Source organism: Salmo trutta, chromosome 30 (genome assembly GCF_901001165.1).
Source record: "Salmo trutta chromosome 30, fSalTru1.1, whole genome shotgun sequence".
NCBI lineage: Eukaryota > Metazoa > Chordata > Actinopteri > Salmoniformes > Salmonidae > Salmo > Salmo trutta.
Window position 1 is genome coordinate 22,533,669 of NC_042986.1, and position 25,303 is coordinate 22,558,971.

General features: G+C 44.8%; 1 protein-coding gene across 5 annotated transcripts in view; it reads right to left on the minus strand.

The window, feature by feature from the left end:
- Positions 1-25,303, minus strand: part of LOC115168283 (nucleolar protein 4-like) — a 161,361-nt gene that overhangs the window by 97,488 nt on the left and 38,570 nt on the right. For 3 of the 5 annotated variants that reach the window (XM_029723415.1, XM_029723414.1, XM_029723413.1), the window contains exon 2: positions 5,157-5,309. In XM_029723415.1, the coding sequence (XP_029579275.1) occupies positions 5,157-5,309 (153 nt within the window). Of the gene's footprint in view, positions 1-5,156; positions 5,310-25,303 lie in introns of those variants that run through there. The other 2 variants (XM_029723417.1, XM_029723416.1) reach the window with 2 other exon arrangements.

A 25,303-nucleotide genomic window follows, 5' to 3' on the forward strand; every position in this document is an offset into this window, starting at 1 on the left:
GGGGAGGGGGGGTGTAGCACAGTGCCGTCGTTGACGGCAGCCACCCACCCTTCCCTCCCTTTAGTAGGTGGGAATTTTTATTTTGGTGTTTGGGTTTATTTTTGTTAAGGTGCTTCCGGGGTTAGCACCTTTAAGGGGGGGGGTACTGTCACGTCCTGGCCAGTATAAGGGTTAATTGGTATTGTAGTTTGGTCAGGACATGGCAGAGGGTATTTGTTTTATGTGGTTCAGGGTGGTGTTTTGGGAAAAGGGCGTTTGATTTAGTATTTCCGGGTTTTTTGGTTTATGATCTATGTTTAGGTAATTCTATGTCTAGTCTAGGTAGTCTGTGTTTCTATGGTTGATTTATTGGGGTTGGGACTCTCAATTGAAGGCAGGTGTTTTCTCTTTGCCTTTGATTGAGAGTCCCATATATTAGGGTGTGTTTGTGATTTGTGGGAGATTGTTTTTGCATTGCGTGTTTTGTTAGCCTGCAAAACTGTCATTTGTCGTGCTTATTGTTTTCTTGTTTTTCCGTGTTCAACGTTTGTTAATAAATTAAGAAAATGAACACCAACTCTGCTGCATATTGGTCCACCTTTTCGGACGACGATTTCGCTATATCGTCCTCGGATGATGAAGAAGTGCATGACAACCACTCTATCAAACGGCTAGCAAAAACTAACTAGTAGAAATTGTTAACAAGTTAGACATTATTTAAACACACTTTGCTGCAGGCTACTATTTACTAGTTAACAAAAAATAATGTATGTCATATAAAATATATTCACTTCACCCAGTATTGTAATCAAAACTTACCAGAAAGCATGTAGTCCTTGGCACAGACAGTGTAGTAGTGTGGGCTCAATAGCATCTAATTAGTGTGCAAGATCTTGAGAATCAGCTGCACATGTGATGGAAGAATGTACTGTGCATGCAGAGGGTTGCAATTCCATTGAATTGGGGATAGTTTAACCAAAATATGCCACAAGACCTAGAATTTCCTTATGTGTATCCCACAAAAAAGGTTCACTGTTATAAGCTAACTTTTTGATGAATTTTGATGAACAGTTTGCACAGTATCATTTTTGCAAGGTGGCCTGGTGACACCAGATTATCTCTAGGAGAACTTTCAATGTATTCTCTGTTCTCCTGCCCTTGCTGTCACCTTCCGATCTTTACTTTTTTCACGCTGTCCCTGCAGTCATCCTTTCCTCCCCCTCTCTCTCAAACTAGCCTCCCTCTATCACTCCGCCCTCTGTGGCGGGCTGGGGTTGGGAGCAGGAGAAAATACACACCCCCTTCCCTCTAACAAACATCCTGGCCAGAGAGGTGACGGTTGTAAAATGAGGGAGGGGAGGAGGGGAGTGAGGGGGGATCTAGAGGGTTTTAGAGAGGTCCGAAAAGGGACCTCACTGAAAGTTGAAGCTCATTTACTGCATTTCGATACAATAAAACAATTTGAAATGGTATTTGGAGAACAGCAAAAACAAGCAAAAATGACCCAAGTCATTATCACCTTGGCTGCTGTATGTTCATTCACCTCAGTTTATCTACAAACACATAGCCTATTAGCTATACAATTGTAACGTTATACCCCTGAAAGGGGGGTAAATATGAGTCATGATTCACACTGACATAGCATCAGTGATAAAAACACTTTTTTAGAACTGTATTGTTTGCATTTTGATTGTATTTTAATGTAGGCCTATATGGACGATAGGCCATGTGGAGAAATTGATATTGAAAAACAACTTATTTTTTTTAAGTTCCTAACTTGTTTGATAAGATTAGTACAGATTTTCTCAGGGGAACCCACATGGGTCTCCGACCCCAAGTTTGGGAACCAATGAACTAACCTCTCTCTCTGCTTGCTTCCTCTCGCTCTGTCTCTGCTTCCTCCTGCATGCATTGCAGCCTGCCTCAGCCTCACCACTGAGCGCCACATCACTGTCTGTCTCAGTAACCTACTCTCTGTAAAGCAAAGTAATTAGGAGAATGTAATAACATATTTTCTGCTCCTGCTGAGTGAGGTAGGCTCCATTTAACATTAGCTTCTTTCTTCATCCTTCTAGCTGGCTAAGTATTACTAGCCAGAGCACTTCAAAGTTACTGCAATAGAAGTCTCTGCCAGCAGTTAGCCACCTGACTGACTGACATATCTATAAGCGACTATTTACCAGTTGTGCACTCCACAGGAGGTTGGTGGCACCTTAATTGGGGAGGACGGGCTCGTGGTAATGGCTGGAGCGGAATAAGTGGAATGATACCATTCTATTTGCTCCGTTCTGGCCATTATTATGAGCCGTCCTCCCCTCAGCAGCCTCCTGTGGTGCACTCATTCTCAGAGAGTCGCTATGTGTTTGTTTGGGGGATGTCTGTAGACACGGCAGGAGTCGCAGGAAGGTTTCAAAATTCCCATTTGTCCGGCATCTTGCAAACACAGTCGTCAGCATCTCTGACTCTCTAGTTGGCCAGGCTACTTGATCCCAGTGCGACCTGGTGTACTTCGTTTCACATCTCAGGCCCTTGGCCTGTGCCGCGAGAGGGTGGAGTTAGCCATTTGATAGAGTGGTGAATGTGCTGCTAAAAGGCAAATCTGGGGGATGCAGGTAAACATAACAAACCCACCACTGTTCATGATTCCACTCGTTCGCAAAGAGGCAGGCAGTCAGATCAAGAATATAAGCGTTCTGAGCTTGGAGAAATGCTGGGAGAAATATTTCGATGTTGACCCTTAATTGATTTTCTTTATTGTGTTCAACATATAGATTTAAAATATATATTTGTTTTTAATTAGAAAAATTACAGATTACAGGGGTCCGGGCCTCTGTGCCCTCATATGTAGTTACGGTCATAGGAGGGGATTGTGGGGCGAGGCAGTGACTCCCCCCAGAGGGGTTGACTCTCTTTGTGTGACGACAGGCTAGCTACCACCGCCATTGTTCTCCCAGTCCCAATAGAATCTCAGAAAGCAAGCCATGTAGCCTACAGAGTAGGACCGTGGGTCTGGAAAGGGCCTGTGGCGGTGGGTCTGCCCTGGGCCACCAATGCAGCTCTGTCTATCTGTTCTGGAGAAGCATAAAGAGACACAGAGGGGGACAGAGAGGAGAAGCAGGCAGCATGTTGGCTGAGCAGGACTGCCAATGAAGGATAGGGACAACCAGTCGTGTGTCCTGCAGAGTGTGTGTGTGTGTGTGTGTGGGTGTGTGTGTAATAAACATTTCATGGCCCACTGTGTGATAAAGTACCTTGGAAGCCATGGCAGCGGGCAGAGCAAAAATACAGTAAATAAGCAGTGAAAAAAAGATGAAGTATTCTGTTCATTACACAGTCACAGCTCTGTTCACTCACTACTAATGTTATACTGATATTCTATCATTTCATTCTTATCCAATAGAAGTTAAAATAAATCCTAAAAAGGAAAGTACATGTTCTGTACAGTACTGGGGTGAATATTTAGTTACCATGTCCAACCAGAAGAGGGCAGTATCACCAATTGAGATGGCAAAGTATCCCAATACAACACACTGGGCAAATGAAAGGTTTTGTCCCAATTACTTTAGTACAGGGCGGAAGCGCATTTTCCAATGGCAGACTTGAAATCTCCCCATTTGAAATTAAGCTAGGAAGGAACGATGGACAATGTTGCCCAGGTGTGTGCTTTGCACTGCTGTCATCGCCCTTAATCTAAATAAACTACACATCTGGCCTTCAGCGACTGTGGCGACGCTCACAGAGAGAATTTCTGAATAGTTGTCAGGGAGAGAGAAATACCTTCTTCCAACGACCACAAGGTCAGCTTTGCACTAGAATCTAATATCCTTGCCAGACCCCTTCAATCTAAAGTGAGAAACGGTTTCTTTCACACGCACAAAATGAAAAAATCTTGCGAAGTTGCAGCATTTTCTTGTAATGAAGTAAGGTAAAAAAAAAAAAATGGGGGGTGAAGTTACGGAGGCGGTAAGTGTCACAGAGATTGCGGTAAAATTATTGACTGGAAATGAAATATGTTAGTTTATCTTAAATAGAGAGAACTGGGGGTTCAGTGAATGAACTGAAGAGAAAAATACATATTTGCTAACATGAATGTTCTGGGTCAATGGTGATGCCTGCTGTCTTGTGAGAAAATATTCAGAGGATGGTCTAGAAGTATTATACAAATCTATTTCAACTATCCCATTCATTTTAATGGGATAAGGAGAAAGTGAGTGTTAGTGTTATTGATTGTGTCTAAACACCAAAAACCAGATGGACGGCGAGAGAGAGAAACAAGTCACGAAACAGGAATGAATACTAAAGATCGAAAGAGGAACAGAGAACAGAACATATATTGCCAAATAATCATAAAGACAGGCAATTTAAAAAGAGTGTCAAATAGAAACAGGGCCAGGGGAGAGAGAGAGGTAGCAGGCTAAGATAGAGATAAAGGTGTAGACACACTGGGTGACCGTGTGATCGAAGAGAAAGATTGAGTAAAAGGGAAGAGTGAGACAGATGGAGAGAAATATAAAGTAAAAGGTATTGAGATACAGGTAGAGAGAAAGATCAAGTGAAAGGAAAGAGTGAGAGAGTTTTTTTCTGTGCGTGATTTCCTGCAAGACAGGAATGTCAGTGTTCTGCCATGGCCAGCGAAGAGCCCTGATCTCAATCTCATTGAGCACGCCTGGGACCTGTTGGATCGGAGGGTGAGGGCTAGGGCCATTCCCCCCAGAAATGTCCAGGAACTTGCAGGTGCCTTGGTGGAAGAGTGGGGTAACATCTCACAGCAAGAATTGGCAAATCTGGTGCAGTTCATGAGGAGATGCACTGCAGTACATAATGCAGCTGGTGGCCACACTAGATACTCACTGTTACTTTTGATTTTGACCCCGCCTTTGTTCAGGGACACATTATTCAATTTCTGTTAGTCACATGTCAGTGGAACTTGTTCAGTTTATGTCTCAATTGTTGAATCTTGTTATGTTCATACAAATATTTACACATGTTAAGTTTGCTGAAAATAAACACAGTTGACAGTGAGAGGACGTTTCTTTTTTTGCTGAGTTTAGAAGCATAAGCATTTCGCTACACTCGCAATAACATCTGCTAACCATGTGTATGTGACCAATAAAATTAGATTTGATAAAGAGGGGGAATGTGTGAGAGAGGTAGAGAGATAAAGAGTGTATTTTCACCGCTTTGTAGGTCTTCTTCTGTCCGGCGTGTTTGGGTGCTTTGCCGGGGTCGGTGCTGATCTCTACGTGCATGGCATAGATGATGTCAAAGAAGTCCTCCACCACCGCCACCCTCTTCAGAGAGGATTCCGACCCAGAGCTCCCGTCCACACACTGCAAGAGAGGAGAGGACGAGTGGTACTTTAGCAGACTGGCTCATTGGGATGAGGCCTAGATCACAAGGCACCAAGCCTACACACATACACACACAATACCATATTATGTAAAGCAGCACTGACACATTACGCCAACACATAACCTAACAGCCCCCAATAGGTAAACAAATGAAAATGCTCTCTTAAAATCAGTCTTTAGTTCAGATAACCCTAATTTTCTTTAACAAAACAATAAAATCTCCTACTAAAAAAAGCCTGAAAATTATTGATAATTTTTATGAAGACCATTAATAGTGAGCAGGGCTGTAACCAGGGTTTGAGTTTTAATGAGGTCCATAAGGCATTTCTATACAATAAAACAATTTGAAATGGTATTTGGAGAACAGAAAAAATAAGCAACCTTGGCTGCTGTAGGTTCATTCACCTCAGTTTATCTACAAACACATAGCCTATTAGCTATACAATTGTAACGTTATACCCCTGAAAGGGGGGTAAATATGAGTCATGATTCACACTGACATAGCATCAGTGATAAAAACGTTTGTTTTTTAGAACTGTATTGTTTGCATTTTGATTGCATTTTAATGTAGGCCTACAGCGTATGTGGAGATATTCATATTGAAACATATATATATATTTTTTCCTAACTTGTTTGATAAGATTAGTACAGATTCTTTGGGGACTCCACATGGGTCTCCGACCCCAAGTTTGGGAACCTCTGTACTAACCTTTTTCTACTTGCTTCCTCTCTCTGTATCTGCTTCCTCCTGCATGCATTGCAGCCTGCCTCAGCTTCACCACTGAGCGCCACATCACTGTCTGTCTGTCTGTCTCAGTAGCCTACTCTCTCCAAAGCAATGTTATTAAGAGAACTTAATAGCATGTATTTTGCTCCGTTTAACGTTAGCCAGCTAGAGGGATTAAGTAATAAGCTAAGTAACACTAGCCAGAGCCCTTCAACATTACTGCAATAGAAGTCTGCCGGCAGTTAGCCACCTGACTGGCTGACTGACATCTATGAGCGACTATTTATCAGTTGTGCACTCATTCTCAGAAAGTCGTGTTTTGTTTGTTTGGGGGATGTCTGTAGACACGGCAGGAGTCACGGGGCGGTTTTAAAATGGGCTCTTGTCGGCATCTCGCAAACACACTGTCATCAGCATCTCTGACTCTTCTAGTCCAGGCTACTTGAGCCGAGTGCGAGCTGGGATACAGTAGTTAGTTTCACTTCAGACCCTCCGCCTGTGCTGCGAGAGGGCGGAGAGAGTTCGAGTGGTGAGGCAAATCACTTAGGCAAACCTGGGGGATGTAGGCGAACATAATGAACAAACCACTGTTCATGATTCCACTCAGACTTCGCAAAGATGTCGGCGCGATTATAACTCAGTCAGATCAATAATAAAAAAATTCTGAGCTTCGATCAACGCATGGGAGCAATATTTAGAAGTTGACCTGTAATATATTTTCTTTATTGTGTACAACATATATATATATTTGTATTATTATTATTTTTCAAGTTACAAAAAATTACCAAGGTCATGACACACACACACACACACACACACACACACACACACACACACACACACACACACACACACACACACACACACACACACACACACACACACACACACACACACACACACACACACACACACACACTATGAGAGAGAGTGGTGCTGGGAACCTCCATATTCTCCCCCAAGGCCAGTGGAGAGCTGTGTGTGTACTAGGGGGAGGGGGATACCTGCCAGGAGCATGCACACACACACACACACACACACACACAGAGAGAGAGAGAGAAAGTATGTGTAAAACAGCAGGTGGTGCACAAAATGCACTTTAAATCGCTACAAAGAAATGGCTCTTTGAAGTATGTTTTTTCATTGCTTTGTTTGGTTGGTTGTTTCTTTCACTGGCTGTTCAATCATTGTATTCTCCCTCCTACCAAAGTGTGTGGTCAACAAACTGACACAATTTCAAAAACAGTTAAGGTAAGAGGTGAGTTCTTTTGTCTTTGTTCAGGATCTTTAAAATGACCACAGGTGGTAGAACCAAACTCTGTTATTTGTAGGCTGCTGTAGACAATATTAAGTGTATGTAGTTGTCAGGGATTAATGTGATAACAAAACATTGATAAGGCTATCAACACCATGTTCTAATTCAAGTTTAGCATAGCTCAAAACATTATATTTAATGAAGTAATTTCATTCTCATTTTGTGGTTTAAGAATTATTCATATTTACATCTTCACAATTCACAATGAATCTATCATGATCCTTTGCCTATCTTTACAGTATTTATTTTCAGAGCTCCAAGCTCCAGCTCCAACAGCACAAAGCAACACCCAACACAACCAGCTCCCCGCTAAAAAGGGTGGGGGAAAAAAACACTTCTAGTTCCAACCAGCGTTCCGCTCACAATAAGGCAAAACTTGCTGCCATGACAACCGGATAGCTAACCTCTCGGGCAGGTGTGTGGGGCAGCGGGTCATGTGACACAGGCTGCACCTAGTAAAACTTGAATTTCGACAACAAGCAGAATGAACAGCGTGTGGGGGCTGACAGATTTTCACGTTATCCAAAATACACACACACCACATTCTCTCTGGTTTCTTCCTCATTATTTTGTCTCTATTTCTCCCTCTCTATAACATTTTGGTCTCATCTCTCCACAGTCTCTCTCATCATGTGAGTATATTCCCAGTCTATGAGCTGGACTGAGGAGATGTTTCTGTCTGTCCTGTGTTGTGGTGCTGGGCACGCCTCTAGTCTGTTGCCCTCGTTTTGGCTTTGTGTGGGACTCACTGGAGCCTGACAGGTGAACATGGGGGATGTGTGTGTGTGTCCGTGCCTGTGTGTGTTGTGTTCGGGATAGTTCTCTCCTCATTACTGTATAAAACATTGATCCCTGGGCACCTTTAACAGAAGCAATAGTCAGGGAGTCAATGAACTAACTAACTCACTCACTCACCCCCCTCCCCCTACCTCTAGCCCTACCTCTCTCTCTCGCCCTACCTCTCTCTCAAGCGGCAGGTAATGAAGGTTGCCATGGCAGCACGGAGCAGCGTGCAGAGCAGAGAGGGCTGCATGCTTCTAAAGCACCAGCTCCCTTCATGGTCACCGTAATGCCATTCAAACAATGGTGATGATGATGAGGATGAAGATGTTATTTCTCATCGAAAGGTAGAGGCATCGGTGGGACAAGGGGGCTGTTGTTGAATACTCTATACAGTGAGGGAAAAAAGTATTTGATCCCCTGCTGATTTTGTACGTTTACCCACTGACAAAGAAATGATCAGTCTATAATTTTAATGGTAGGTTTATTTGAACAGTGAGAGACAGAATAACAACAACAAAAATCCAGAAAAACTCATGTCAAAAATGTTATAAAAGGATTTGCATTTTAATGAGGGAAATAAGTATTTGACCCCTCTGCAAAACATGATTTAGTACTTGGTGGCAAAACCCTTGTTGGCAATCACAGAGGTCAGACGTTTCTTGTAGTTGACCACCAGGTTTGCAAACATCTCAGGAGGGATTTTGTCCCACTCCTCTTTGCAGATCTTCTCCAAGTCATTAAGGTTTCGAGGCTAACGTTTGGCAACTCAAACCTTCAGCTCCCTCCACAGATTTTCTATGGGATTGAGGGCTGGAGACTGGCTAGGCCACTCCAGGACCTTAATGTGCTTCTTCTTGAGCCACTCCTTTGTTGCTTTGGACGTGTGTTTTGGGTCATTGTCATGCTGGAATACCCATCCACGACCCATTTTCAATGCCCTGGGTGAGGGATGGAGGTTCTCATCCAAGATTTGACGGTACATGGCCCCGTCCATCGTCCCTTTGATGCAGTGAAGCTGTCCTGTCCCCTTAGCAGAAAAACACCCCCAAAGAATAATGTTTCCACCTCCATGTTTGACGGTGGGGATGATGTTCTTGGGGTCATAGGCAGCATTCCTCCTCCTCCAAACACGGCGAGTTGAGTTGATGCCAAAGAGCTCCATTTTGGTCTCATCTGACCACAACACTTTCACCCAGTTGTCCTCTGAATCATTCAGATGTTCATTGGTAAACTTCAGACGGGCATGTATATGTGCTTTCTTGAGCAGGGGGACCTTGCGGGCGCTGCAGGATTTCAGTCCTTCACGGCGTAGTGTGTTACCAATTGTTTTCTTGGTGACTATGGTCCCAGCTGCCTTGAGATCATTGACAAGATCCTCCCGTGTAGTTCTGGGCTGATTCCTCACCGTTCTCATGATCATTGCAACTCCACGAGGTGAGATCTTGCATGGAGCCCCAGGCCGAGGGAGATTGACAGTTCTTTTGTGTTTCTTCCATTTGCGAATAATCGCACCAACTGTTGTCACCTTCTCACCAAGCTGCTTGGCGATGGTCTTGTAGCCCATTCCAGCCTTGTGTAGGTCTACAATCTTGTCCCTGACATCCTTGGAGAGCTCTTTGGTCTTGGCCATGGTGGAGAGTTTGGAATCTGATTGATTAATTGCTTCTGTGGACAGGTGTCTTTTATACAGGTAACAAGCTCCCTTTAAGAGTGTGCTCCTAATCTCAGCTCGTTACCTGTATTAAAGACACCTGGGAGCCAGAAATCTTTCTGATTGAGAGGGGGTCAAATACTTATTGCAAATCAATTTAGAACATTTTTGACATGTGTTTTTCTTTATTTTTTTGTTGTTATTCTGTCTCTCACTGTTCAAATAAACCTACCATTAAAATTATAGACTGATAATTTCTTTGTCAGTGGGCAAACGTACAAAATCAGCAGGGGATCAAATATTTTTTCCCTCACTGTAAATAATTCGCATGGCCCATTAAAGATAACATTGGGCATTAACATAGGTTAGCCCTGGGTCTTATTCACAACAAACGCTCACAGTCTCAAGTCAGAATTAGTCGTTCATCCATGTTTTTCAAACGTCAAATTTCAAAGTTGTTCCAAATGTCAAATTTCGGGGCAAATGCTTACGCCCATCCGCCATTACCATCAACAACACCCTAGCAAAGCCTACTTGAAGGTAACAGCACTGTTTCTCCCAGTGACCGATTTCCATGTCATCTCCCGATGTCCTCAGACATGCATGGACGTGTATTAATAATGATAATAATATATTACTATAGCGCTTTTCATAAGAATCGCAAAGCGCTTCAAAAGCAAAAAACAAACAAGCAATATATCATCATGAGTAGCTAGCTATGGTTAGTTAGGTCAACCAATACATCATCATGAGTAGCCTAGCTATAATTAGCTAGGTCAACCAATATATCATCATGAGTCTGGACCCTTGCTGCCGACACGGAGCCCTGCCAATCCATCACAACTGGTCTGCCGACGTAACTGTCCGAGGGGTTTTCTGTCCCGAAGCAAACACCAGTTAGCCTGGAGTTAGCCTCGAGCTAGGCCCATCTCCCAGATAGCCCAAGAAATCCATCTCTCACGACTTCTGCCGAAGTCGGTTCCTCTCCTTGTTCGGGCGGCGTTCGGCGGTCGACGTCACCGGTCTTCTAGCCATCGCCGATCCACCTTTCATTTTCCATTTGTTTTGTCTTGTTTTCCCACACACCTGGTTTCCATTCCCTCATTATTTGACATGTATAATACCCTCTGTTCCCCCCATGTCTGTGTGTGGAATTGTTTGTTGCAAGTGTTCGTACATTTCTGACTGGTTGGCGACGGGTTGTTTCAACCAGTATTTACTGTTCTGGGTGCCGTTTGTTTTTGCATCATTAAAGTGCTCCGGCTGTTACCCATTTCTGCTCTCCTGCGCCTGACTTCCCTGCAGCCAGTTATGCACCGCTTCTACCATCAGATAATCCCTGGGCTTCAATACCTCTTTTACCAATCGGCCTGGACCCTTTGCTGCCGACACGGAGCCCCGCCGATCCATCATGACTGGTCTGCCGACGTAACCGTCCGAGGGGGTTTCAACAGGCTCCCCCGTTGCGACGTCCCCCTAAGGCCCATCTGCTAGCCTGCTGCTAGCCTCGGCCTGCTAGCTGTCTGAATCTCCGTGACTCCAGCTCGCCTAGATACTCACTGGACCCTATGATTACTCGACTACACATGCCTCTCCCTAACGTCAATATGCCTTGTCTATTGCTGTTTTGATTAGTAATTTTTGTCTTATTTCCCTGTAGAGCTTCCAGCCCTGCTCTATATACCTTAGCTAGCCCCGTTGTTCCACCCCCCACACATGCAGTGACCGCACCTGGCTTAAATGGTGCTCCTAGAGACAAAACCTCTCATCGTCACTCAATGCCAAGGTTTACCTCCACTGTACTCACATCCTACCATACCCTTGTCTGTACATTATGCCTTGAATCTATCCTTCCGTGCCCAGAAACCTGCACCTTTACTCCCTGTTCCGAACACACTAGACGACCAGTTCTTTTAGCCTTTAGCCGTACTCTTATCCTACTCCTCCTCTGTTCTTCTGGTGATGTAGAGGTTAACCCAGGCCCTGCAGCCCCCAGCATCACTCCCATTCCCCAGGCGCTCTCATTTGTTGACTTCCGTAACCGTAAAAGCATTGGTTTCATGGATGTTAACATTAGAAGCCTCCTCCCTAAGTTTTTTTTATTCACTGCTTTAGCAGACTCCGCCAACCCGGATGTCCTAGCTATGTCTGAATCCTGGCTTAGGTAGGCCACCAAAATCCTGAAATTTCCATCCCTAACTATAACATTTTACGACAAGATAGAACTGCCAAAGGGGGCAGAGTTGCAATCTACTGCAGAGATAGCCTGCAGAGTTCTGTCATACTATTCAGGTCTGTGCCCAAACAATTCAAGTCTCTCATCGTTGCCGCTTGTTATAGACCCCCTTCAGCCCCCAGCTGTGCCCTGGACACCATATGTGAATTGATCGCCCCCCATCTATCTTCAGAGTTCGTACTGTTAGGTGACCTAAACTGGGACTTGCTTAACACCCCGGCCGTCCTACAATCTAAGATAGATGCCCTCAATCTCACACAAATGATCAAGGAACCTACCAGGTACAACCCAAAATCTGAAACCATGAGCACCCTCTTAGATATCATCCTGACCAACTTGCCCTCTAAATACACCTCTGCTGTCTTCAACCAGGATCTCAGCGATCACTGCCTCATTGCCTGCGTGCGTAATGGGTCCGTGGTCAAACGACCACCCCTCATCACTGTCAAACGCTCCCTAAAACACTTCAGCGAACAGGCCTTTCTAACCGACCTGGCCCAGGTATCTTGGAAGGATATCGACCTCATCCTGTCAGTAGAGGATACCTGGTTGCTCTTCAAAAGTGCTTTCCTCTCCAGCTTAAATAAGCATGCTCCATTCAAAAAAATTGAGAACTAAGAACAGATATAGCCCTTGGTTCACCCCCGACTTGACTGCCCTTGACCAGCACAAAAACATCCTGTGGCATTCTGCATTAGCATCAAATAGCCCCGTGATATGCAATTCTTCAGGGAAGTCAGGAACCAATATACTCAGTCAGATAGGAAAGCTAAGGCTAGCTTTTTCAATCAGAAATTTGCTTCCTGTAGCACTAATTCCAAAAGGTTTTGAGACACAGTAATGTCCATGGAGAATAAGAGCACCTCCTCCCAGCTGCCCACTGCACAGAGGATAGGAAACACTGTCACCACCGATAAATCTACAATAATCGATAATTTCAATAAGCATTTTTCCACGGCTGGCCATGCTTTCCACCTGGCTACCCCTACCCTGGCCAACACCTCAGCACCCCCTGCAGCAACTTGCCCAAACTCCTCCTGCTTCTCCTTCACCCAAATCCAAACATCTGATGTTCTGAAAGAGCTGCAAAATCTGGATCCCTACAAATCAGCTGGGCTAGACAATCTGGACCCTCTCTTTCTAAAATTATCTGCCAAAATTGTTGCAACCCCTAATACTAGCCTAATCAACCTCTCTTTCATACCATCTGAGATCCCCAAAGATTGGAAAGCTGCCGCGGTCATCCCCCTCTTCAAAGGGTGAGACACCTTAGACCCAAACTGTTATAGACCTATATCCATCCTGCCCTGCCTTTCTAAATTCTTCGAAAGCCATGTTAACAAACAGATCACCGGCCATTTCGAATCCCACCGTACCTTCTCCACTCTGCAATCTGGTTTCCGAGCTGGTCATGGGTGCACCTCAGCCACGCTCAAGGTCCTAAACGCTATCATAACCTCCATTGATAAAAGACAGTACTGTGCAGCCGTCTTCATCGACCTGGCCAAGGTTTTCGACTCTGTCAATCACAACATTCTTATCGGCAGACTCAATAGCCTTGGCTTCTCAAATGACTGCCTCGCCTGGTTCACCAACTACTTCTCAGATAGAGTTAAGTGTGTCAAATCAGAGGGCCTGTTGTCCGGACCTATGGCAGTCTCTATGGGGGTACCACAGGGCTCAATTCTCGGGCCGACTCTTTTCTCTGTATATATATCAATGATGTCGCTCTTGCTGCTGGTGATTCTCTGATCCACCTCTACAAAGACGACACCATTCTGTACACATCTGGCCCTTCTTTGGACACTGTGCTAACAAACCTCCAAACAAGCTTCAATGCCATACAACACTCCTTCCGTGGCCTCCAACTGCTTTTAAATGCAAGTAAAACTAAGTGCATGCTCTTCAACCGATTGCTGTCCGCACCCTCCCGCCCGACTAGCATCACTACTCTGGACGGTTCTGACTTAGAATATGTGGACAACTACAAATGCCTAGGTGTCTGGTTAGACTGCAAACTCTCCTTCCAGACTCACATAAAACATCTACAATCCAAAATTAAATCTAGAATTGGCTTCCTATTTCGCAACAAAGCCTCCTTCACTCATGCTGAAGAACATAATCTAGTAAAACTGACTATCCTACCAATCCTTGATTTCGGCAATGTCATTTACAAAATAGCCCCCAACACTCTACTCAGCAAACTGAATGTAATCTATCACAGAGCCATTCGTTTTATCACCAAAGCCCCATATACTACCCACCACTGTGACCTCTATGCTCTCATTGGCTGGCCCTCACTACATATCCATCGCCAAACCCACTTGCTCCAGGTCATCTGTAAGTCTTTGTTAGGTAAAGCCCCGCCTTATCTCAGCTCACTGGTCACCATAGCATCACCCACCCGTAGTACGCGCTCCAGGAGGTATATTGCACTGGTCATCCCCAAAGCCAAATCAAATCAAATTTTGTTGGTCACATACACATGGTTAGCAGATGTTAATGCGAGTGTAGCGAAATGCTTGTGCTTCTAGTTCCAACCATGCAGTAATATCTAACAAGTAATCTAACAATTTCACAACAACTACCTTTTACACACAAGTGTAAAGGATTGAATTAGAATATGTACATATAAATATATGGATGAGCGATGGCCGAACGGCATAGACAAGATGCAGTAGATGGTATAGAGTACAGTATATACATATGAGATGAGTATACTTCCTTTGGCCGCCTTTCCTTCCAGTTCTCTGCTGCCAATGACTGGAACGAATTGCAAAAATCTCTGAAGCTGGAGTCTTATATCTCCCTCTCTAACTTTAAGCATCAGCTGTCAGAGTAGCTTACCAATCACTGTACCTGTACACAGCCAATCTGTAAATAGCACACCCAACTACCTCATCCCCATATTATTACTCACCCTCTTGCTCTTTCGGACCCCAGTATCTCTTCTTGCACATCATCATCTGCACATATATCACTCCAGTATTAATGCTAAATTGTAATTATTTTCACCTCTATGGCCTATTTATTGCCTACCTCCCTACTCTTCTACATTTGCACACATTGTACATAGATCTTTCTATTTTTCTTTTCTTTTGTGTTATTGACTACGTTTGTTTATGTGTAACTCTGTGTTGTTGTTTTTGTCGCACTGCTATGCTTTATCTTGGCCAGGTCGCAGTTGTAAATAAGAACTTGTTCTCGACTGGCCTACCTGGTTAAATAAAGGTGAAATAAAAAAATTAAATGAGTAGCTAGCTATAATTAGCTAGGTCAACCAATACATCATCATGAATAGCTAGCTATAGTATGCTAGGTCAACCAATACATCATCATGAATAGCTAGCTATAGTTAGTTAGGTCAACCAATACATTATCATGAATAGCTTAGTATTATTAGCTAGGTCAACCAATACATCATCATGAATAGCTAGCTATAATTAGTTAGGTCAACCAATAGAGGCCAAGTCATTGAGTGCATACATCCTCCAAAGATGGAGAGGGACAGTTCATGGCTTGATCAGAGGAAGGTGGTCAGGGAGATGGTTGATGAAGAATCTGGTGACGATCATGTAGAGAGCTACTCTGGGAACCAGCTTGAGTCATGTAGCTACTGGACTTCTCCTTCACAATGTATGGCACCAACTTGGTTGACGCCTCAGCAGCTCTAGACGCCAGAAAGCTCACCACACACAGTTCAGAGTAGTAGCCAGTCGTCCTCACTATGAGCCCTCTGCCTTAGCACTGCATTCCTTTACTGCATCTCCAATTCATCTCAAGCTTCAGGTGACTCTTCAATTGATGAACACCAAACAGAAGAAACCAGACTGAAACAAAGACGGACAACCTAAACTTGTCCAATAAGAAGCACACATTTTCGTTTGCCATTGCAAAACGTTTTGCTACAGTGTGTCATAATGAATATAACCATGCTTTATAGCTTCTAAAGCTCCATGGCATGCCCCTGTGCCAGCTCCAGCAGTAATGCCCTCTACAGGGAGGTCAGAGGAGAGGACTGCACTGTCCCACACCACCACACCACACTACCTCCAGGAGATGACTACTAGGCAATGGCCAGCCTGTCTGCCCACTACCCGTGACTGCCTGGGACACATTATGACGCAACCCCCCCATCCCCAAACGGTTGTAGGGCACAGCAGCGGCCCGGGACGATAACATGTGCGACAGCAGAAACCGCTGCACACGGATATATGTGGGGCACGGAGGGGTCGATGGGGGGCAGGGGTGAGTTGCACCTTATGGCACAGCAGACAGGACAGCAGGCACCCCCTCCCTACCACCACCAACCCCCCACTTCCTGCCTCCCTGGCGATGAGGTCAAAGTCACAGCAAAGGGAGAGAGGGAGAGGGGGAGAGAGGGCTATGGCAAAGCTGCCTGCCCTACTGCATGCATGCCACACATGACAAAACAAACATATACTGTACATACACATACATAAATATGTAGCCTATGTACATATAGGGTACAAGCAGCCTACACGCACCCATTTATACACACATACTAGCAGGGTCGCAACTTTCACTGGGGACGGGGGGTCATGTCCCCCACACATTCTGAAATTGCATTTTTGTCCCCCACGGTTTTATCTTTGCAGAGTGATACGAAAGCGGCAACAACAGCGGCCCAGGACGATAGCAGTTTTAGGACCATGCAGACGCCTCCGAGCGGTCAGGTAGGATGTTTGGAGTGTTCAACCAGCTGGATTTAGGACCGTGGACACCGCAGACTGGGCTGACAGGCTGTGTGAAGGCAAAGCTTCTGGACAGCTGGCTGGACCAGTACGGGAGAGTTGAGTATAGTTCAGTGTGTATGTGTTGCACTCTTTCACCAAGTTGTAAAAGCAAGCAGAGCAGAAACTGGCAACTCTTTAGTTGACTGATGTAACTGGCAAGGTAACTGCTGTTTAATTTAACAGGGAAAAAAACGTGCGTTTATTTGCAGTGCTGAGCTAGTAACTGACATGTAACGTTAGCTAATGTTTCATCCCCTCTCGACTGACGAGGTGAATGAATAAGCTATGCTAGCTATTAGCTACCACAGCCAGGTCAGCTCTAGCCTCTAGTTATCTGTCAGATAGCGATACGAGGAGGCTATTATTACTATCTAGCAGCTGTTGATTGTACGGAAATGTTTTGAAGCCTTTGTCCCATTTCAGAAGTAAAAGAAGTTGGCTAGCTTTCGCCAGTTGATATACTGTTAGAGAGAGAACTGGACAAAATGTGGCTAACGTTAGCTATTATTTTTGCCTCAATCACACTAGACCTGAATCAAACGAAGACACCATCGGCCAAACGATTGAAGATTGATATTCTGAAGTTTTTTCAGTGCAATTGGATTTTTATTAGTCCGTTTTGCAATGTAACATTATTAATCTGTCAGTTTCCCTAGCTAATTCTCTACTTTTCACACTAACACAGTAATAAACAGCTCTAACAGAGGCGGGACAGATTTATTCAACCTGCTCCCGCCCCTACCCGCTGGTTTTCTGTCCGACTCCTACTTGCTGGCTTTCTGTCCGACTCCCAACCGCAAGAACTGGTTCCAAACCCAACCACAATCCTGCAATGATATTTTAGGCGTATGTGACGCAGCCATGGTCTCATCAATTTTGCGCCCTTATATTGTATTACTGGGCTATATCAGCCAATATGCTAGATGTAGTTTGAAGAGAGCAGAGTCAGAGAGACTTGCACTTTTTCAAGATATTTTTTTGTAGGCTACCTTTTAGGAGTGGGAAGATGGAGAAATATGGGTGATCAATATTTAAGCCTATTTCTAGGCAATGTAGTCAACATTAGTCTAATCGCAGGCCTATTTAGGAAGTACATTTTCTTGGAAAGATAATTGCCTGTGCTTCTCCGCCCATGCATAGGCTATAGTCTACTCTATTTAATTGAGACCACACGTGCACCTGTTCTTGCAGGTATGACTACTGAACTGGAAGCAGCAAGAATGATGACAGCGACACTTTCTACCTTTTGCAGGCAGACACAAATAAATGGGTAATCAATATTTATTGAAAATGAAAAGGCGCAACACTCGCTCACCATAGTATCCTAACCTCTGTGCGCGTTGTGCCTTTTCCTTTTCAATGATGATTACATTTTCTGATTACACTTCGACTCACGTTGGTTGAGCCCCTTCCACTTCTTTCCATTATCAATATTTATTTACAGACACTGCAGTAAACTACAGTGTCATCATATTGAAGTTCATTTCATATTTCAAGTTAACTGCCACTTTATTCTCCACCCATGTAAGCAGCCTACAACGCTGCAGGAGCTGTGTTTATTGTGTTTTATTCCAGGACAATGTGGACTGCCCAGACTTTCAATGCAGCAACTGTTTGCTTGCAGAGGACTACAGAGGCAAAGTGGCTACTCTCAGCAAACAAGTAGCGAACCTATACAAGCTACTGGGGATCCCATGCCCGTTTACTTTTTCTTTCTCTTCTACCTCAGTAGCCGGACGCCGATCTGGTCTGGTGGAAATGTCGCCCTGTGTCGGCTCTCCACAGCCGACTGGCCGGTACTCTGCAGGGATCCCTCCTCAAAGGGGTCTCCCCCTTCCCTGGAGAACGGAGCTAGTAGTATGCTCCTGGATGACTTGGAGGATGTTGCTGTTCTTGATCCTACCAACCAGCCATGGAGATATGTCACTTGTTGTAGAAGTTGAAGACAGCGTCCTCTGGCAACGGGGGCCTCCTTGGAGATGTTAAGCCCGGACAGGACACAGACCAGAAATGGCTTCGCCGCCCTGGATCCAGAGGTTCCGGCGCCTTCTTCCCTAGGGGCTTCCGATTCGAGATCGGATCCGGAGGTACCTGAGCATTCGTCCTCTGTTCTGTCTCCCTCACCGGTGGCTTCTACTTCAGGCTCAGATCCTCAGAGCTCACACCCTCATCAGACCGTGAAGCTGCCTGAGACTCTGGCCCATTCATCATGCACGATGGATACTACAGCTGGCTTGGGTCCATCGGGCCCCACCACCCTTCGGTCCTTTTTTGGTGTTTTGAACTACATTTTTCAGTCATTTTGATTGTTGATATGGAAATTTTGTTAGAACCTTGTTTATTATATATGTGTGTGTAATAATAGTTCACATAATAATAATATTACTATGTGTGTGTGTGTGTGTGTGTTTGCATGTGCCGCTCGCTGTGCATTGGAAGAATTGTAAATCCATTGTGAAAGGCTACGGAGTTTGCGTTGCAAACTATTTGGATGAAATGTGTCCATATATTGGTATATATCGGTTGTAAATGTGGATGTTATCGGTCTGAGCTGAGTTCAGCGGTGTGTCATTTTGTCCGATGAAATTAAATATCGGAGGCTATCGCTTGTGTATCTTGGCTACATTGGTATTTACATTTGTTGAAAATAGTTTTTCAATTTCAGTTAATATCCTATGTCACGTGTTTGAGCTATCTGTTGTATGGTGAACTTGGGCTTCATCAAGGTTTATTTGTGAGTAAATCTGGTTTTGGTAATAACCAGTGCTTACCCAGCCACCAACCTCACATCACTGACACATGTAAATGCTGTGCATACACGAGACAGCATTATGCTCGTATTGGAAAGTTCTGCTGGATAGCATCCACGTAAACCAAGGGATAGTCTGAGGCAGCAAGCAACACACACAGACACACACAAAATGTTTTGATAGTGTTGATACTGGACCCTGACAAGAAATGAACAGAGCCAAATAAAGGATAGAAAGAAATGTCCTGCTACATATCAGACAGGCTTTCAGTGTGCGGCACTGTGTTTACTGTGCTACCATCAATTGGGTGTTTATCTATGCATCACGTCTCTCTTTCCCCCAACCCTTCACTCCCTTCACTCCTCATCCCTTCTCTCACAATCCCTTTCTCCCTTTGTCCCACGCTCCATCCCCTTATCCACCTATACCTCCATCTCTCTTCTTCCCTTTCACTCTCTGTCTCTGTCCCTTCTCCGCCCCTCTGACCCCCCGCACTTCCAGGCCTGTGCTCCCTCCAGCGGCACAGAATAATTGTAGCCTTCCTCCTCTCTTTCCCATCTCTCTTTCCCTCCCATCTCCACCCCCCTTCTCCATCTCTCTCTGTATTTCTCTCCCTCTCTTTAACTCCCCCGTCCCATTCCAAACAGCCCTGTTGCTATGAGACGTGAGGGGTCGATTCGGTAAATGGCTGCCTGCCCCTGCCCCTCACCCTGCCAGCCCACCCCCTCTCTGATGGGCGGCTGTGAATGGAGGGATCGAGGGAGGAGGAGAGCTGCAGTGTGCACAGCCTCTGCAGACGGTAGGGAGTGTGTCCAGCCGCGGGGGCAAACAGATGCAGCCAATGTGCATCACATTCAGGATACACACACACGCCCTCACAAACATACTCATCAAGGGCACACATGTAGACAAGCACATAATCACACACGCACGCATACGCACACACACAGAGAGAAAGCCATCTCATACACAGACACACTCCAAGCGTCAGAGGCACTGCTTAAAATAACAAGACGCAGCTGGTGTGATAACATAAAGGATAAAGCATCTCCAAACCATACTAACATATTGTAAGTAACCTGGATTATATCCACTGAGGTGTGTGTTTGAGGAGCCCCATGCCTTTATTTGTTTGCCAACAGTCATCAAGTCCACATATAGTACTAGTATATACTGCTGCCAATTTCCAATTCATTCTCTTTATGCACCTCATTGTGGTGGGTAGTGGGAGCACGTCTCGGAGCAGGCTGCAGTGGAATGTGGCTCCACAAAGCCGACACACGGTGACCTGCTTCTGTTCTGTTCTGTTCTCTCCAGTCAGTCACAGAGAGAGGCGAGACGCAGCACAGAGAAACACCCTCAAGACGAGCCGTCCAAGAAACACACTTCAGATGGGCAATGGGTAGAGAGATGGAGGGGTGAGATAGTACTGTAGGTGGATGGAGAGAGAGAGAGAGAGAGAGAGAGTGGAGACAGAGAGATGGGGGAAGAGGCTGCAGAAAAGGGGTACGGATGAGTGTGTTATGCTCACAGCTCTGTGTTAGCTCACAGTGAATAAGACAGCCAATACCATTTTATGGGTCAATCTTCCATAATGGCTGCCTTAGTAAGCAAACTGTTGTCTGAATTACAGATCAGGGTACCCACACGGTGCCCAGTGTGTACCAACCAGGGAAGGCTCTGTCTGTCTGACTGTCTGTCGTCACAGCTAGGTGGCACGGCTGGTGGCACAGCATAGCAGAATGGCTACATCTGCTCTCCTTCCTATCTCCATCCTGTTTTTCTCCCTCTCTCAAATCCTCTCTCCTTTGCTCTCATTCTGTAGATGGCCCTGTTCTATCTCCCTCCTCCCCCACCTCTCTCCGTTTCCCCTGATGTTCTCTTTCTTTACCCTATCCTTCCCCCTCTCGCTCTCTCCTCTCTCTCCCAGTGGAGGATTAAAACACTTGACAATCCCAATATCCCGTTCCAGACGCTCCAGATCGCTCCTCTGTCTCCCCTCATCCTCCACTCGCCCTCCCCTCATCCTCCACTCATCCCTCCCCTCCTCTCCCCAACGCCCCAGCGCACTTACATGCTGCCTGCCATGTTAAATCACATGCGTTCCTATTTCTACTCATTTCTGCTCATACTGTACCACCCAGCAGCAGGAGAAACACAACAACAAACATGGAATGAATGTTCCAGTAGACTACCTGCTATAGAGACTACCAATACACTGAGTATACCAAACATTAGGAACACCTTCCTAATATTGAGTTGACCCCCCCACCCCTCTTTTGCCCTCTGAACAGCCTCTATTCGTCAGGGCATGGACTCTACAAGGTGTCGAAAGCATTCCACAGGGATGCTGGCCCATGTTGGCTCCAATGCTTCCCACAGTTGTGTCGAGTTGGCTGGATGTCCTTTGGGTGGTGGACCATTCTTGATACACACGGGAAACTGTTGAGAGTGAAAAACCCAGCAGCATTGCAGTTCTTGACACAAACCGTTGTGCCTGGCACCTACTACCATACCCCATTCAAGGCACTTACATTTATTTGTCTTGCCCATTCTCCCTCTGAATGGCACACATACACACTCCAGGGCGGCAGGTAGCCTAGTGGTTAGAGCGTTAGTAACCGAAAGGTTGCAAGATTGAATCCCTGAGCTGACAAGGTAAAAATCTGTAGTTCTGCCCCTGAACAAGGCAGTTAACCCACTGTTCCTAGGCCATCATTGAAAATAAGAATTTGTTCTTAACTGACTAGCCTAGTTAAATAAAGGTTAAATAAATAAATCCACATTGACAGGGCTGCAGTGGAGCTGGTCGAGAGTTCAAGTTCCTCTGTGTCCAAATCACTAAAGACTTAAAATGGTCCAAACACATGCGCACAGTCGTGTAAAAGGCGCGATAGCACCGCCCTCGCTTGCCTGGCGCTACAGTGGGTGGTGTGGACAGCCCAGTACATCACTGGGGCCAGGCTCCCTACCATCCAAGACATCTATATCAGGTGGTGTGGTAGTTTGGCCCGGAAAATCGTTAAAGACTCCTAAGCCATAGACTATTCTCCCTGCTTCTGCACAGCAAGTGGTGCCGGTGCATCAAGTCTGACACCAACTGGATCTTGAACAGCTTCTATCCCCAGGCAATAAGACTGATAAATAGCTAACAAAATAGATATACAGACTGAGTTAACCTTGTATCCTTATTGACCTTTTATGCACACTCACAGGGCCCTACACACGCACCCCAGCATCTGCTCACTCACACATTTGCACATCAGTGGAAGCTCCTCAGAGGAGGAAGGAGAGGACAATCCTCCTCAGTGAATTTATTTTTTATTGTGAAACATTAAAAAATTACCCTTTTAAGATAAAACTATACAAAATATATTCATGTACCAAATAATTGATAAAAACACACAGTTTTGCAATGAAGGTCTACAGTAGCCTCAGCAGCACTCTGGAGGGTAGCACCATGTTGTAGCCAATCAAGCAATCTTCTGTCCTCCTCTGGGTACATTGACTTCAATACAAAACCTAGGAGGCTCAAGGTTCTCACCCCCTTCCACAGACTTCCACAGTAATTATGACAACTTCCGGAGGACGTCCTCCAACCTATCAGAGCTCTTGCCGCATTAACTGACATGTTGTCCACCCAGTCAAAGGATCAGAGAATTAATCTAGTATTGAAAGCATAAGCTACAGCTAGCTAGCACTGCAGTGCATGAAATGTGGTGAGTAGTTGACTCAAAGAAAAAGACAATGGTTGAACAGTTTTGAACAAATTTAATTATTCCGAAATGAAGGCGAAGCAAGAGAGAGAGATAGCTATATTTTGTAGTCTATGTTTTTTCACTTTCACTTACTTAGCTAGCATCAAATGCAGCAAGCTAGTTTAGCCTACTCAAACACCCGGCTCAAACAGAGAGGGATGCTATGTTAGCTAGCTGTCTAACACTGGAACTCTTCCAATTAATCAAATGGCCACCAGACTATTACATTGATCCCCCTCCCCCCTCCATTTGTTGGTACACTGCTGCTACTCGCTGTTTATTATTTATACATAGTCACATCACTCCCACCTACATGTACAGATTACCTCAACTAGCCTGTACCCCTGCACACTGACTCGGTACCGGTACCCCCTGTACATAGCCTTGTTATTGTGTTACTTTTTATTATTCCATTTATTTTTAATTTTTTTACTTTAGTTTATTTGGTAAATATTTTCTTAACTCTACTTTAACTGCACTGTTGGTTAAGGGCTTGTAAGTAAGCATTTCACAGTACGGTCTACACTTGCATTCGGCGCATGTGACAAATAAGGTTTGATTTGATTTTGAAGTCAAGGTAAGCTTTTGGTTTTATTAATGTATTGCCACCGGGGCCTGCCGGTGTATCTGTTAAACTGCTTGCTGCTGACTGTAGACTGTACTACATGATTGTAGCAGGTTTACGAAGGCGATAGTTACAGCAACTATGGTGATTGTCTATGATGTGACAACTCTTTAGGTTGTGTTTTGCTGTTAGCGCTCATGATATGAAGGTTTGGCTTGGAATGTTTTTCCCGCCTGATCACAGACAGCTGATGTATTGTCCACAAGCTAAGGAAAATGGTGTGAGGAGAACATGTAGATAGTTGCGAGAAGGAATTATATATACAACGAAGTGTTTGTGATCAGGGTGTATTCATTCCGCCGATTCTGTTGAAAGACGTTTCTTAAACGGAAGCAAAGGGAACGAAATGGGGACAAACATACCTGAATTTGTCCAATAGAAAATCGTTTGCAACAGTTGGACTAATTATTACAGCCTAGATCAGCTACAGTTGAAGTCGGAAGTTTACATACACTTAGGTTGGAGTCATTAAACCTGGTTTTTCAACCACTCCACAAATTTCTTGTTAAGAAACTATAGTTTTGGCAAGTCAGTTAGGACATCTAGTTTGTGCACGACACAAGTAATTTTTCCAACAATTGTTTACAGACAGATTATTTCACTTATAATTCACTGTATCACAATTCCAGTGGGTCAGAAGTTTACATACACTAAGTTAACTGTGCCTTTAAACAGCTTGGAAAATTCCAGAAAATTATGTCATGGCTTTAGAAGCTTCTGATAGGCTAAATGACATCCTTTGAGTCAATTGGAGGTGTACCTGTGGATGTATTTCAAGGCCTACCTTCAAACTCAGTGCCTCTTTGCTTGACATCATGGGAAAATCCAAAGAAATCAGCCAAGACCTCAGAAAATACATTGTAGACCTCCACAAGTCTGGTTCATCCTTGGGATTAATTTCCAAACGCCTGAAGGTACCACGTTCATCTGTACAAACAATAGTACGCAAGTATAAACACCATGGGACCACCTAGCCGTAATACCACTCAGGAAGGAGACGCGTTCTGTCTCCTAGAGATGAACGTGCTTTGGTGCGAAAAGTGCAAATCAATCCCAGAACAACAGCAAAGGAACCTGTGAAGATGCTGGAGGAAACAGGTACAAAAGTATCTATATCCACAGTAAAACTAGTCCTATATTGACATAACCTGAAAGGCTGCTCAGCACGGAAGAAGCCACTGCTCCAAAACCGCCATAAAAAAGCCCGACTACGGTTTGCTACTGTACATGGGAACGAAGATCGTACTTTTTGGAGAAATGTCCTCTGGTCTGATGAAACAAAAATAGAACTGTTTGGCCATAATGACCATCATTATGTTTTGAGGAAAAAGGGGGAGGCTTGTTAGCCGAAGAACACCATCCCAACCGTGA